The following is a 15,713-nucleotide window of genomic DNA, read 5'->3' on the forward strand; positions in this document are numbered from 1 at the left end:
CTATCCCCCCCATATCTCTCTACCCCCCCATATCTCTCTCTACCCCCCTCATATCTCTCTCTATCCCCCTCATATCTCTCTCTACCCCCCTCATATCTCTCTCTCTACCCCCCTCCCCTCATATCTCTCTCTACCCCCCTCCCCTCATATCTCTGTCTACCCCCCCATATCTCTCTCTACCCCCTCCCCTCATATCTCTCTCTACCCCCCTCATATCTCTCTCTACACCCCCCTCATTTCTCTCTCTACCCCCCCTCATATCTCTCTCTCACCCCCCCCTCATATCTCTCTCTACCCCCCTCATATCTCTCTCTCTAACCCCCCTCCCCTCATATCTCTCTCTACCCCCCTCCCCTCATCTCTCTCTCTACCCCCCTCATACCTCTCTCTACCCCCCCATATCTCTCTCTTCCCCCTATCTCTCTCTACCTCCCTCATATCTCTCTCTACCCCCCTCCCCTCATATCTCTCTCTACCCCCCTCATATCTCTCTCTACCCCCTCATATCTCTCTCTACCCCCCTCATATCTCTCTCTACCCCCCTCATATCTCTCTCTACCCCCTCCCCTCATATCTCTCTCTACCCCCCTCATATCTCTCTCTACCCCCTCATATCTCTCTCTACCCCCCTCATATCTCTCTCTAACCCCCCTCATATCTCTCTCTACCCCCCTCAAATCTCTCTCTACCCCCCCTCATATCTCGCTCTACCCCCCTCATATCTCTCTCTACCCCCCTCATAACTGTCTCTACCCCCCCTCATATCTCTCTCTACCCCCCTCATATCTCTCTCTACCCCCCTCATATCTCTCTCTACCCCCCCATCCTCATATCTCTCTCTACCCCCCATATCTGTCTCTACCCCCCTCATATCTCTCTACCCCCCTCATATCTCTCTCTACCCCCCCCCCCTCATATCTCTCTCTACCCCCCTCATATCTCTCTCTACCCCCCTCCTCGTATCTCTCTCTACCCCCCCTCCTCGTATCTCTCTCTACCCCCCCCATATCTCTCTCTACCCCCCCTCATATCTCTCTCTACCCCCCCCCTCATATCTCTCTCTACCCCCCCTCCTCATATCTCTCTCTACCCCCCCATATCTCTCTCTACCCCCCATATCTGTCTCTACCCCCCCTCATATCTCTCTCTACCCCCCTCATATCTCTCTCTACCCCCCCCTCATATCTCTCTCTACCCCCCTCATATCTCTCTCTACCCCCCTCCTCGTATCTCTCTCTACCCCCCCTCCTCGTATCTCTCTCTACCCCCCCCATATCTCTCTCTACCCCCCCTCATATCTCTCTCTACCCCCCCCTCATATCTCTCTCTACCCCCCTCCTCATATCTCTCTCTACCCCCCCTCATATCTCTCTCTACCCCCCCCTCATATCTCTCTCTACCCCCCTCATATCTCTCTCTACCCCCCCCTCATATCTCTCTCTACCCCCCCCTCATATCTCTCTCTACCCCCCTCATATCTCTCTCTACCCCCCCTCATATCTCTCTGTACCCCCCCTCATATCTCTCTGTACCCCCCCTCCTCATATCTCTCTCTACCCCCCCCTCATATCTCTCTCTACCCCCCCTCATATCTCTCTCTACCCCCCTCATATCTCTCTCTACCCCCCCCTCATATCTCTCTCTACCCCCCCCCATATCTCTCTCTACCCCCCTCATATCTCTCTCTACCCCCCCCCTCATATCTCTCTACCCCCCCTCATATCTCTCTCTACCCCCCCTCATATCTCTCTCTACCCCCCCTCATATCTCTCTCTACCCCCCCCTCATATCTCTCTCTACCCCCCCTCATATCTCTCTCTACCCCCCCCCCTCATATCTCTCTCTACCCCCCTCATATCTCTCTCTACCCCCCCTCATATCTCTCTCTACCCCCCCCTCATATCTCTCTCTACCCCCCCCCTCATATCTCTCTCTACCCCCCCCCTCATATCTCTCTCTACCCCCCCCCTCATATCTCTCTCTACCCCCCCCTCATATCTCTCTCTACCCCCCCCCCTCATATCTCTCTCTACCCCCCCCCCTCATATCTCTCTCTACCCCCCCCCTCATATCTCTCTCTACCCCCCCCCCTCATATCTCTCTCTACCCCCCCCCCCTCATATCTCTCTCTACCCCCCCCCCCCTCATATCTCTCTCTACCCCCCTCATATCTCTCTCTACCCCCCTCATATCTCTCTCTACCCCCCCCCCCCCCTCATATCTCTCTCTACCCCCCCCCCCCCCCCCCCGGAAGCCGCCTCTGATTCTCGGGGAGGGACGGAGTTCGGATTCCGTTCCCGCCCCTCACAGGATGCTCCGCTGGGCCGGAGCTCAGAGCGATCCGCTGCCATGGGAGAGGTGGGTCCGGCTCCGGGGGTCAGGGTCCGGTTCGGGGGGGGGGTGCGGTCAGGCTGCATTTACCCCTCACTCTCTGTCTCTCTTTCCCCAGGATGGCGGCAGCCCGGGTCGGGCCGGCTGGGTCCGCAAGCACTGCGGCCGAACACTGTTCGGGGGCGGCTGGAAGGAGCGGTTCGTCCGTCTGCAGAGAGGCCGCCTCCTGATCTTCCTACAGCAGGTAAGGGGGGAGAGCAGATGGAGGGGGTCGGATAAGGGAGTGGGAGGGGATGGGGGAGGTTGGAGGGGCTGGGGGATGGGGAATGCTGGGGGGTCGGGATGGGGGAGAAGCTGGGGATGGGGGAGATGATGGGGGGTGGGGGTGGGGATGGGGGAGATGATGGGGGTGGGGATGGGGGAGATGGTGGGGGGTGGGGATGGGGGAGATGATGGGGGGTGGGGATGGGGGAGATGATGGGGGGTGGGGGAGATGATGGGGGGTGGGGATGGGGGAGATGATGGGGGGTGGGGATGGGGGAGATGATGGGGGGTGGGGATGGGGGAGATGATGGGGGGTGGGGGTGGGGAGATGCTGGGGATGGGGGAGATGATGGGGGGTGGGGATGGGGGAGATGATGGGGGGTGGGGGTGGGGAGATGCTGGGGATGGGGGAGATGATGGGGGGTGGGGATGGGGGAGATGATGGGGGGTGGGGATGGGGGAGATGATGGGGGGTGGGGATGGGGGAGATGATGGGGGGTGGGGATGGGGGAGATGATGGGGGGTGGGGATGGGGAGATGATGGGGGATGGGGAGATGATGGGGGGTGGGGATGGGGAGATGATGGGGGTGGGGATGCGGGAGATGTGGGGGGTGAGGAGATGATGGGGGTTTGGGAGATTGGTGACGGGAACATGATGCGGGATGGGGAGATGATGGTGTGGTGATGGGGAGATGATGGGAGGGTTGGAGATGGGGGAGATCGGGAGGTGGGGAGGAGGGTGGGGTGTCGGGAAGGGAGTGGGGAGTTTCGGCGGTGGGGATGGGATCGGGGAGGGTCGGGGTGGGGGAAGATATGGGAGGGGGGTGGGGGAAGGTCAGACGGGGGAAGGTCAGACGGGGTAGGGGTGGTGGAAACTTGAGGAGGGGTGTGGGGGAAGGCCGGGAAGATGGAGGGATAGAGGTCAGGGAGTGTCGCGATGAATGAGGGACGGGGAGATCATGGGAGGAGGGTCGGGGAGTGTCAAAATGGATGGGGTTCGGGGAGTGGTGAGATGGACGGGGTTCGGGAAGGGGAAGGGTAGGGGAGGTGGAGGAGGGTCAGGGAGATGGAGGCCGGGTCAGAGAGATGGAGTCGGGTTGAGAAGGGGTGGGTGGGGGTGTGGACTACTTTGGGGGTAGGTGGTAGGGGAGGGGGTTCGGTGAGATGGAGGGGGTCAGGGAGTTGGGAGGTGGAGGGACGATAGGGTGGGGAGGAAGCTTTGGAGAGGGTGGTGGCAGGGAGAAGGGGTGATGGCATTGTGGGGGTTGCAGGTGCGGAGATGAAGGTGTGGGGTGGGGAGCAAGGGATTAACGGAGGAAGGAAGAGGCTGAAGAAAGTGAGGAGAAATATAGGGACTGGGTGGTTGGGGGCGATGCGGGAAGGAATGACGTGTGTAATGGTGGGGGAGCTCTGGGGGGGGGGGATTGTGGACATGAGGTTGGTCTCTGAGTAAATTTCCTGCTGTTTCAGGACGATGCCCAATGTGAGGAGACTGTGGAGCTCGGGAAATATCAGCGATGCCAGGAACAGCGGGGATTGATGAAGAGGAACCAATTTCGGTTGGTTCTGATCCGCCGATCAGGAACAAAGGTGAGTAACCCATTGGGAATGTGGCAGGTGGGGTGTTTTGGTTGTGGAATGATTGCTCATCCTCTGTGATTTCATCGTCAATCTCTTGGCCTCTTCTCCTGCCCTCCACTCAATTTCCTGCTCTATTCAAGCAGATTATTTTTCTTTGCAAAATGATTATTTAGGAAGTTAAGTCTGGTAGTAAGCTAATTTAACAATAGTAGTTTTCTAGCGGCAATAGCAATGTCTTTTCGCAAAAGTGAGAGCTTTATCGTCCAGCAGTAATGGCAGGGCTGATCCGACCTCTAGAATGCACATCCTGTACTACGTGGGAAGCTTCAGGTGTCTTGGGCAACCATTTGTGCAGGGAGTGTCATCAGCTCGAGTTCCAGGTTTTGGAACTTGAGCAGCAGTTGTCAGCGGCGTGATGCATCCGTGAGGTTGAGAGGTTTGGAATAGCACTTATATAGATGTGGTCACCCTGCATCTTAAGCATATGCATGGAGAGAGGGATTGGGTGTCCACCATACTGTCAATAAACTGACATGATGTGGGAACAGTCAGGGAACACTTCAGCAGTCAAGGGCATTCAGCCTCTGATCTCCAGGTAAGCGTTCTCCAAGGCGGCCTTCAGAATCGCCGAGCAGAAACTTATAGCCAAGTTCCGCACACATGAGTGCGGCCTCAACCGAGACCTGGGATTCATGTCGCATTACATTCATCCCCCACCATCTGGCCTGCGAAATCCTACCAACTGTCCTGGCTTGACACAATTCACACCTCTTTAACCTGGGGTTACCCCATCTCTGGATCTGTAAAGATTTAATCACCTGCTAATGCTCGTATTCTAAGCATTGTCTGGCATCTTTGAATCTGTCTATATATATATGTTTCTGGAACATACCTCTTCATTCACCTGAGGAAGGAGCAGCGCTCCGAAAGCTAGTGACATCGAAACAAACCTGTTGGACTTTAACCTGGTGTTGTAAGACTTCTTATAATAAACTGACAGGTAGTGCAGGAGTCCCCTGAGTGCATCCCACTCATTTCTGACTATTGATAGAAAGGATGCTTCATCTGGCGAGAGCAACCCAGACAATTTGATGGCACCACATGTGGCTCAACTGCATAAAGAACGGTGGAAGAACGATAGTGATTCGATAGGGGAATGGACAGGCATTTCTGCGAGTGCAGACATGTAACCAAAATATTGTGTTGCCTCCTGGGTGCCAGGGTCAAGGATGCCACTGACTGCAGAGCACCCTGAAGGAAGGGGGGGGGTGAACAGCCAGTAGTTGTGATCCACATTGCTACGATGTAGCCCAGCAGTCAGAATTTAGGGCGATGGGTGGGAAATTAGCAAGCAGGACCTCATTACCCCTGGTGCCATGTACATGTAAGTGTATAAATAGGAAGATAAAACAGCTTGATGTATGTCAAATAAGTTGGTGCGGGAGGGAGGGTTTTTGATTCCTGGGTCATTGGGATTGACTCTGGGGAAGATGCGACCTGTACAGACTGAACAGGTTGCACTTGATAGAGCTGGGAATGAACTCCTAGTGCTGTTGGAGAGGGTTTGAACTAACTAGACAGAAGTGTAGGACCAGGAATATTTGAGAGGAAGGTGCACAATATACTTGAAGAGTTTAATAGCACTGGAATATGAAATGGTAAGTTATTGGGTGGGGTAAATGCAAGGGAGAAAATAATAAAGTCTAAATCAAGATCACTGTGCACATTTGTGAATGCATGGAGTGTGGTAAATAAGATTGGTGAGTTACAGGCACAGATTGCCATTTGGAAATATGAACCTGTGGCTCAAAGAAGCGCAGGAGAGGGGCAAGAATTTCCAGTGCGCATTCAAGAGCATTTTTCCATGACAGTATGTTTCCAGTCCAATTGGATCTTGGGAATGAGGTGTGTAACGTGGATGAAATGTCAGTAGGAGAACATTTAGGGATGAGTGATCATTTGGGCTGAATGTGGAAAAGGACAAAGAACAGTCTAGAGTAAGAATAATGAACTGGGAAAATGCCAAGATAAAACGGAATCAAAGTCTGGCAGGGAAAATGGTAACTAAACAATGGTCTGCATTTAAAGGAGAGATAGTTTGGGTACACTCAGGATATATTCCCATGAAGGGGAAAGGTGGAACTCACAAGTCTGGTGCTCCCTAAATGACAAAAGAGGTAGAGATGAAAAAGAAAAAGTGTGATTGTGACAGGTGTTAGGTGGATGATATAACCGAGAACCAGGCTATCGAAGATTCAGAGGGCAAGTGAAAAAGCAAATAAGAAAATCTAAGAGAGAGGACGAGAAGAGACTGGCAGCTAACATAAGAGAGCATCCAGAAATCTTCACTAGGCATAAAGGAAAAGGTGGTAAAAGGAGGAGTGGGACTAATTAGGGACCAAACAGGGGATTTACTCATGGAGGAGGAAACGTACTGAGGTAGTAAATCAATACTTTGTGTCTGTCTTCCTGAAGGAAGATGATGCTACCCAGGACATGGTGAAAGAGGAAGTAATTCAGACACTTGAGTTTAAAATTGATAAGGGGGATTGATAATTGTACTTAAATGTTGACAAAGCACGCAGACTGGATGCGATTCATCCAAAGATACTGGGCGGGGTGAAAGTGGAAATTGATATAATTTTCCAGTCTCCCTTAGACCCGGGTGCTGCAGAGGACTGGAGAACTGAGAACGTTACACCCTTTTTCAAAAAAAGGAGTAAAGATAAGCTCACTAATTGAAGGCCAGTCAGCTTAACTTTGGTGGTGGGAAAACGTCTAGAAACATTAATTCTGGCCAAAATTAATCATCACTTATTGAAGGAAAATCATGCTTCAGTAACTCGGTGAGTGTTGTGAAGAGGTAACTTAAGAGGGTCGAGAAGAAGAATATCTGTTGATATTGTGTACATGAACTTCTGAAAGGCATTCGATACTGTGTTGCACAACAGCCATGTAAACAAACTTTTAGCTTGTGGGATAAAAGGAACACCAGCAACGTGGTTATGAAATTGGTTGAAAGACAGGAAACAGAGAGTCGTGGTTAGTGACTGTTTTTCAGGTTGGAGGAAGGTTGGTAGTGGAGTTTTGCAGAATTTCAAAATGACATAAACAAGTTGGTGGAATGGGCTGACAAGTGGCAGATGAAAGTGAATGCAGTGAAATGTGAAGTGATTCCTTTTGATATGAAGAATGAGGATAGATGTTCCAATCCTAAAGGGGTGCGGGAGGAAAGGGACCTAGGTGTATATGCACAAGTCATTGCAGGTGGCAGAATTTTAAAATTCTTTCATGGGATCTGAGCGTCGCTGGCTGGGCCAGTATTTGATGCCCATCCCTAATTGCCTGAACTGAGTAGCTGGCTCGGCCATTTCAGAGGGTAGAGTCAGCCACATTGCTGTACATAGAACATAGAACAGTACAGGCCCTTTGGCCCACGATGTTGTGCAAACCACTTATCCGAATCTAAGATCAACCTAACCTACACCCCTTCAATTTACTGCTGTCCATGTAGGTCTGGGTTCAGAGGAGGACAGCAGATTTCCAGTGAACCTGGCAGGATTTTTCAAAAATCGATTATCTTTTCACGATAATCATTACCGGGACTAACTTTCAATTCCAGATTTCATGTAATGCAACTATGCCCCGGTGGGATTTGAACCCCCCCTCCCCAGGTTGTCTCTGGATTACTGGTCCCAGTGACATTACCACTGACTGATTTCATTTGATTTATTGTCACATGTACAGTGAAAAGTATTGTTCTGCGTACAGTCCTGACAGATCATTCCACACATGAAAAAACACAGGACATACACTAAATACCCAAAGTAAATACATAGACACGGACATTGTGTGAAGCATACGGAGTGTAGTACTACTCAGTGGAGAAGATGTGTGGCGAGATCAGTTCAGTCCATAAGAGGGTCATTCAGGAGTCTGGTAACAGCGGAGAAGAAGCTGGAACCTATTACTACGTGTTAACCCCAGGTTGAGAGTGTGGTTACTAAAGCAGACAGTATTCTAGGTTCATTATTAAGTGCATAATGTATCAGTGCAAGGACGTTCTGTTAAACCTATATAAAACACTAATTTGGCCTTAGCTGGAGTATTGCTTCCAATTCTACAATTTCGCAAAGATGTGAAGTCTTTAGACAAAGTGCAGAGATGCCAGAAGAGTGACGCAGTGGCACAATGGTTAGCATGGCTGCCTCGCAGCATCAGTGACCAGGGTTCAATTCCAGCCTTGGGTGACAGTGTGGAGTTTGCACTTCCCCCCATGTCTGCGTGGGTTTCCTCCAGGTGCTCCGGTTTCCTCCCTTGGTGGTCATGGATTGGTCATGCTGGATTGCCCCTTAGTGTCCAAGGATGCACTGGTTAGGTGCGGTTACAGGGATAGGACAGCGGAATGGGCCTGGGTAGAGTGTTCTTTTAGACGGTGTGTGTAGACTCATGGGCCGAATGGCCTCCTTCTGCACTGCAGGGATTCTATGGTACAGGTTATGTTGATAGATTGGAGACATTGGAACTGTTTTCCTTGAAGAAGAGAAGGCTTAAAAGGAGATTTGATTGAGATGTTCAAAAAATTGAGGGATCTGAACAGAGCACATAAGGAGAAACTATTCCCATTGGTGGAAGGATTGAGAACCAAAAAGTCTCAGAGTTAAGGTAGTTTGCAAAAGAAGCAACAGCGACATGAACAGAATTTTTTTTAGAGTGAGTGGTTAAGGTCTGGAATGCACTGCATGTGAGTGAGATGGAGACAGATTCAATCAAGGCTTTTAAGACGGAAATGGAAAAGTAAGAATATGCAGGGTTATGGAGAGTAGGCAGGGGAATGGCTCCTTCAGAGAGGTAGCACAGGCATGAAGGCCGAAAGGTCTCCTGTGGTGTAACAGTTCTGTAATTTTGCCAGGTATGACTGTAAACTCCCCACCTCATTGCCCCTCACCCTTTACTGTACTCTTCACCCTCATACTGCCCCTTCATTCTCCAATTCCCTAATCACTCCTCCCCCCCCCCCCACCCCCCCCAAGATACTTACTCAGTATAGACCAGACTGTGTAAAACATTGGCAGCCTCTTTGACCCAGATTCTGGCTTCACACCTTGCATGCTATCAATCAGTGACCACTTACTTCCACCTTTGCTGACGTTGCATCCATTGGTGCTGCAGTTTCTTTTTTGACATTTGCCACCTCCAGAGGTAGCCTGATTCGCCACTCAATACGATCATGGGTGATTTTTGACCTCACCTCCACTTTCCTGCCCACTCCCTGTTTCCCGAGAGACCCAAGTATTTGCCTATCCCAACTCCAGTCAAAGATAGCGTATCCACGGCCTTCTGGTGTGAGGAATTCCAAAGTTTCACACTCCTTTGAGTGAAGAGTTTTACCTCATCTCAGTCCTAATGATTGGCTCCTTAACTGAGACTGTGACTTCAATTATCTAGTCACCAGCTGATGGAAACAACCTTTCAGTATCCACCCTATCAAGCCCCTTCAGAATGTTGTCTGTTTCAATGAGATCACCTCTCATTCTTCTAAACTCCGGAGAATAACAGCCCAATTTGTTCAGCGCCTCATCATAGGACTACCCTGTCATCTCAGGGACCAGTCTAGTGAGCCGTAGCTGGACCGCCCCAATGCTGAAATATCCTTCCTTAAATATGGAGGCCAATACTGTACACAGTGCTGTAGCTGTTCAAAACCCGGTATTATTGTGTCACGACTTCCTCATTCCTATACTCCGCTCCCCTTGCAGTAAAGACCAGCATGCAATTTGCTTTTCTAATTGCTTGCTGTACCTGCATGCTAACTTTCTGGGTTCCTTTTCTGAATTTCACGGAACATCAGCATTTACATGTTTCCCACCTTTATAAAGATTCTTTTTTGTATTTCTACGACCAATGAATATAGACTTCCACACATTCCTTTCCCGCTTCCACTTTGTTGTGCATTCAACTAATCTGTCTGCATGTCTTTACAGCCTCTCTACATCCTCTTCACAACTTACATTTCCATTTAACTTTGTATCATCCTGAAAGTGAGATATGTTAGCCTCTGTCTCTTCATATTTTTAAAAATTTATTTTTATGCGACGAGGGCTTCACTGGCTAGGCCAGCATTTGTTGCCATCCCGAATTGCCCTTCAGAAGGTAGTGGTGAGCTGCCTTCTTGAACCGCTGCAGTCCCTGAGGTATAGGTACACCCACAGTGCTGTTAGGGAGGGAGTTCCAGGATTTTGATCTGGTTACAGTGAAGGAATGGCGATACATTTCCAAATCAGGATGGTGAGTCACTTGGAGGGGAACTTCCAGTGGTGAGTTTTCCCGAGTATCTGCTGCCCATGTCCTTCTAAGTAGTAGTGGTCGTGGGTTTGGAAGTTGCTGCCTAAGGAGCCTTGGCGAGTTCCTACAGTGCATCTTGTAAATGGTACACACTGCTGCTACTGTGCGTTGGTGGTGGAGGGTTTGAATGTTTGTGGAAAGATGCCAATCAAGCGAGGCTGCTTTTTCCTGGATAGTGTTGAGCTTCTTAAGTGTTGTTGGAGCTCTACTCATCCAGGCAAGTGGGGAGTATTCCATCACACTCCTGACTTGTGCCTTGTAGATGGTGGACAGGCTTTGGAGGGGTCAGGACGTGAGTTACTCGCTGCTGGATTCCTAGCCTCTGACCCACTTTTGTAGCCACAGTATTTATATGGCTAGCCCAGTTCAGTTTGTGGTCAATGGTAACCTCCAGGATATTGATAGTGGGGGATCCAGTGATGGTAATGCCATTGACTGCCAAGGGTGATCGTTTGATTCTCTCTTATTAGATATGGTCACTGCTTGGCACTTGTGTGGCATGAATGTTACTTGCCACTTGTCAGCCCAAGCCTGGGTATTGTCCAGATCTTGTTGCATTTGCATGTGGACTACTTCAGTGTTTGAGGAGTTGTAAATGGTGCTGAACATTGTGCAATCATCGGCAAACATCTGACCTTATCTTGGAAGGAAGGTCAAATGAAGCAGCTGAAGATGGCTGGGCCTAGCATACTACCCTGAAGAACTCCTGCAAAGACTGACTCCCAACAACCACAATCATCTTCCTTTATGCCAGGTATGACTCCAACCAGAGGAGAGTTTGCCCCTGTTTCCCATTAACTCCAGTTTTGTTGGGGCTCCTTGATGCCATACTCGGTCAAATACTGCCTAGATGTCAAGAGCAGTCACTCTCACCTCACCTCTGGAGTTCAGCTCTTCTGTCCATGTTTGAACCAAGGCTGTACTGAGGTCAGGAGCTGAGTGACCCTGGTGTAACCCAAACTGAGCATCCGTGAGCAGGTTATTGATAAATTATCATCTAAATTGTCAATATAATAATAATCATTATTGTCACAAGTAGGCTTACATTGACACTGCAATGAAGTTACTGTGAAAAGCCGCTAGTTGCCACATTCCGGCGCCTGTTCGAGTACAGATCATAGAATTTACAGTGCAGAAGGAGGCCATTCGGCCCATCGAGTCTGCACCGGCCCTTGGAAAGAGCACCCTACTCAAGCCCACACCTCCACCCTATCCCCACACCACCCTATCCCTGTTACCCCACTTATCCGTTTTTGGAGACTAGGGGCAATTTAGCATAGCCAATCACCTAACCTGCACATCTTTTGACTGTGGGAGGAAACCTGAGCACCTGGAGGAAACCCACGCAGACACGGGGAGAACGTGCAGACTCTGCACAGACAGTGATCCAAGCCGGGAATCGGACCTGGCACTCTGGAGCTGTGAAGCAACTGTGCTACTGTACGCAAAGGGAGAATTCAGAATGTCCAAATTACCTAACAGCACGTGTTTTGGGACCTGTGGAAGGAAACCGGAGCGCCCGGAAGAAATGTAGATTGTCAATAGCTGAGGCACTGTACTGATCTGTGTACCACTCCAGTAGTCACAACTGTCAACTTGAAAATGCCCCATTTAGCCCCTTAATTGTTTCCCTGTCTTTTAATGAGGTCTCTATCCATGCTCATTACCCCAACTTCATGTCCCTTATCTCGCCTATTAACCTCTTGTTTTGCACTTTATCAAATGCCTTTTGGAAATCCAAGTATACTACATCCAGAGGTTCACCTTTATTTACCTTACTCGTTATATCCTTAAAGAACTCTAATACATATAACATGGGAACACCATCAGCTCCCAGTTCCCGTAACACACAAGCCTGATATTTTTGTGTATCGCTGTTTGTCCAATGAATTTCTGGAATTTTCTATTTAACACCATCCTGGATGCCTGCCTCACGAGATTACAATACCTCAGGGACGTCACCCACCAGCAATCTCTTGAGGTGAATTGGGTGAAGCAATAGTGTGGCATTACCACATCATCATGAACAAATATACAAACAAAGCCATCTATATTATCCTCTCATCCTCTGCCTTGTAGACACTCCACCTACCTCAGCAGCCAGCCACCTGTATCTTGTCTCGCACAGTCCTCTCTGGAATGTTGGTTGCTGCTCTGCATGGCTTTGGTACATTCTACAGACTTCAGCCTTGTCATCTGGGAATTTGGCAACTTGCTTTTACTTCTCAGAACCACTGTCCCCTCTGGGCTACCGTAACCCCCACCACAAACTTTCCAATTAGCCGCACCTCCTTCTCTTTCCCCACAGCTGGCACATTTTCCCCCATTAGGTATTTATCCAGTTATCGTCTGAAAGTTACTGTTGAATACAAATCTATGTCTTCTGATTACTGAACCTTCTGCCGAAGGACACAGTTTCTTCTAAAGCGCTCTATGGACACCCTTCATGATTGCGAACAACCGACTTCCGGGTGCGGCGATGACCAGCTGAGTCGCACGTTTCGGCAGCTCCCTGTGAAACGGACTTTTGGGCTCTTGATAGGAGCCCCAACGGCAATTTTGACGGCTAAAAACACTGTGCGGTAAACCAGAAGGGAATCCCCCCTGGATACGGATGAAAAAAGGAGGAGAAAGTGGCCGGATTGCAGTGGATCCTTTAGAACAGCGGCAAGGAAGGCAAGCAAAAACCAAGATGGCGTCGGAAGGTGGCAGTTTAACATGGGGCTCTGAACAACAAGAGTTCTTGAAATGCTGTGTGGAAGAGCTCAAAAAGGAAATGAAGAAAGAGCTGTTGGCCCCGATACTACAGGCGATCGAAGGACTAAAGGAGGAACAAAAGACCCAGGAGCGGGAGCTTCGGGTCGTGAAGGCAAAGGCAGCCGAGAATGAGGACGACATACAGGGCCTGGTGGTGAAGACGGAGACGCATGAGGCACATCAGAAACGATGTGTGGAAAGGTTGGAGGCACTGGAGAACAACGCAAGGAGGAACAACCTGAGGATTCTTGGTCTTCCTGAAGGTGCGGAGGGAGCGGATGTCGGGGCATATGTGAGCACGATGCTGCACTCGTTAATGGGAGCGGAGGCCCCGGCGGGTCCGTTGGAGGTGGAGGGAGCATACCGAGTGATGGCGCGAGGACCGAGAGCAGGAGAAATTCCCAGAGCCATAGTGGTGAGATTCCTCCGTTTTAAGGATAGAGAAATGGTCCTTAGATGGGCAAAGAAAACCCGGAGCGGTAAATGGGAGAACGCGGTGATCCGCGTTTATCAAGACTGGAGTGCGGAGGTGGCGAGAAGGAGGGCGAGCTTTAATCAGGCCAAGGCGGTGCTTCATAAAAAGAAGATAAAATTTGGAATGCTGCAACCGGCAAGACTGTGGGCCACATATCGAGGGAGGCACCACTACTTTGAGACGGCGGATGAAGCGTGGACTTTTATTGTGGAAGAAAAACTGGAATGAGCGGGTTATTAAAAAGAACGTTTGAACAAAGTGGTGGGGCGAATGTGGGGGGCGAAGAGGGGGGTTAAAAATGGGGGAAAGAGGAGTTTTATGCACTAATCCTGCGATGTGGTAACTTTTCGCTCTTCCACAGGTGGTGATGGGGGAGGAGGGGAGGTGGAGGAGATGGGGCGTTGGCCATTGGGGGCGGGGCCAAGGGAGAAGCGCGGGCTTGGTTCCCGCGCTATGATAATCATGGCGGGAATAGAGAAGCAGGAAGGAAGGGGCGTTGCACGGTGCGAGCCGAGGTCACGGGGGGAAGCCGAGGTCGGCCAGAGTTTGCTGACTTCTGGGAGCAACATGGGGGGAGTAATTACGCTAGCGGGGGATCTAGCGGGGGGGGGGAAGGGGGAATTACTGGGTTGCTGCTGCTGGGGAGAGGGGGGAGCTGGTATGGGAGGGGATGGGCGGGGGGGCACCGCCTGGGGGAGATACAGCTGCGTGGGAACCGGGTGAGGAGCTGGAAAAAGGGGATGGCTAATCGACAAGGGGGGGGTAGGAAGCCCCCCAACCCGGCTGATCACGTGGAACGTGAGAGGGCTGAACGGGCCGATAAAGAGGGCACGGGTACTCGCACACCTTAAGAAACTTAAGGCAGATGTGGTTATGTTACAGGAAACGCACCTGAAACTGATAGACCAGGTTAGGCTACGCAAAGGATGGGTGGGGCAGGTGTTCCATTCGGGGCTAGATGCGAAAAACAAGGGGGTGGCTATATTAGTGGGGAAGCGGGTAATGTTCGAGGCAAAGACTATAGTGGCGGATAACGGGGGCAGATACGTGATGGTGAGTGGCAAACTACAGGGGGAGACGGTGGTTTTGGTAAACGTATATGCCCCGAACTGGGATGATGCCAATTTTATGAGGCGGATGCTAGGACACATTCCGGACCTAGAGATGGGAAAGCTGATAATGGGGGGAGATTTTAATACGGTGTTGGAACCAGGGCTGGATAGGTCGAAGTCGAGGACTGGAAGGAGGCCGGCAGCAGCCAAGGTACTGAAAGATTTTATGGAGCAGATGGGAGGTGTAGACCCGTGGAGATTTAGCAGACCTAGGAGTAAGGAGTTCTCGTTTTTCTCCTATGTCCATAAAGTCTACTCGCGAATAGACTTTTTTGTGCTGGGAAGGGCGTTGATCCCGAAGGTGAGGGGAACGGAGTATACGGCTATAGCCATTTCGGATCACGCTCCACACTGGGTAGACTTGGAGATAGGGGAGGAAACAGGAGGGCGCCCACCCTGGAAAATGGACATGGGACTAATGGCAGATGAGGGTGTGTGTCTAAGGGTGAGGGGGTGCATTGAAAAGTACTTGGAACTCAATGATAATGGGGAGGTCCAGGTGGGAGTGGTCTGGGAGGCGCTGAAGGCGGTGGTTAGAGGGGAGCTGATATCAATAAGGGCACATAAAGTGAAGCAGGAGAGTAAGGAACGGGAGCGGTTGCTGCAAGAACTTTTGAGGGTGGACAGAAAATATGCGGAAGCACCGGAGGAGGGACTGTACAGGGAAAGGCAAAGGCTACATGTAGAATTTGACTTGCTGACTACGGGCACTGCAGAGGCACAATGGAGGAAGGCACAGGGTGTACAGTACGAATATGGGGAGAAGGCGAGCAGGTTGCTGGCACACCAATTGAGGAAAAGGGGAGCAGCGAGGGAAATAGGGGGAGTGAGGGATGAGGAAGGAGAG

The 15,713-nt window shown here is 50.6% G+C and overlaps 1 protein-coding gene across 2 annotated transcripts in view; it reads left to right on the forward strand.

Moving 5' to 3' along the window:
- Positions 1-2,253: 2,253 nt before the first annotated feature.
- The window catches only part of plekho2 (pleckstrin homology domain containing, family O member 2), an 82,570-nt gene continuing 69,110 nt past the window's right edge, over positions 2,254-15,713 (forward strand). For both annotated transcript variants that reach the window (XM_072468814.1, XM_072468815.1), the window contains exons 1-3: positions 2,254-2,358; positions 2,450-2,575; positions 4,067-4,186. In XM_072468814.1, coding sequence (XP_072324915.1) covers positions 2,350-2,358; positions 2,450-2,575; positions 4,067-4,186 — 255 coding nt within the window. In that variant the 5' untranslated portion in view covers positions 2,254-2,349. The remainder of the gene's footprint in view (positions 2,359-2,449; positions 2,576-4,066; positions 4,187-15,713) is intronic.

Source organism: Scyliorhinus torazame, chromosome 12 (genome assembly GCF_047496885.1).
Source record: "Scyliorhinus torazame isolate Kashiwa2021f chromosome 12, sScyTor2.1, whole genome shotgun sequence".
NCBI lineage: Eukaryota > Metazoa > Chordata > Chondrichthyes > Carcharhiniformes > Scyliorhinidae > Scyliorhinus > Scyliorhinus torazame.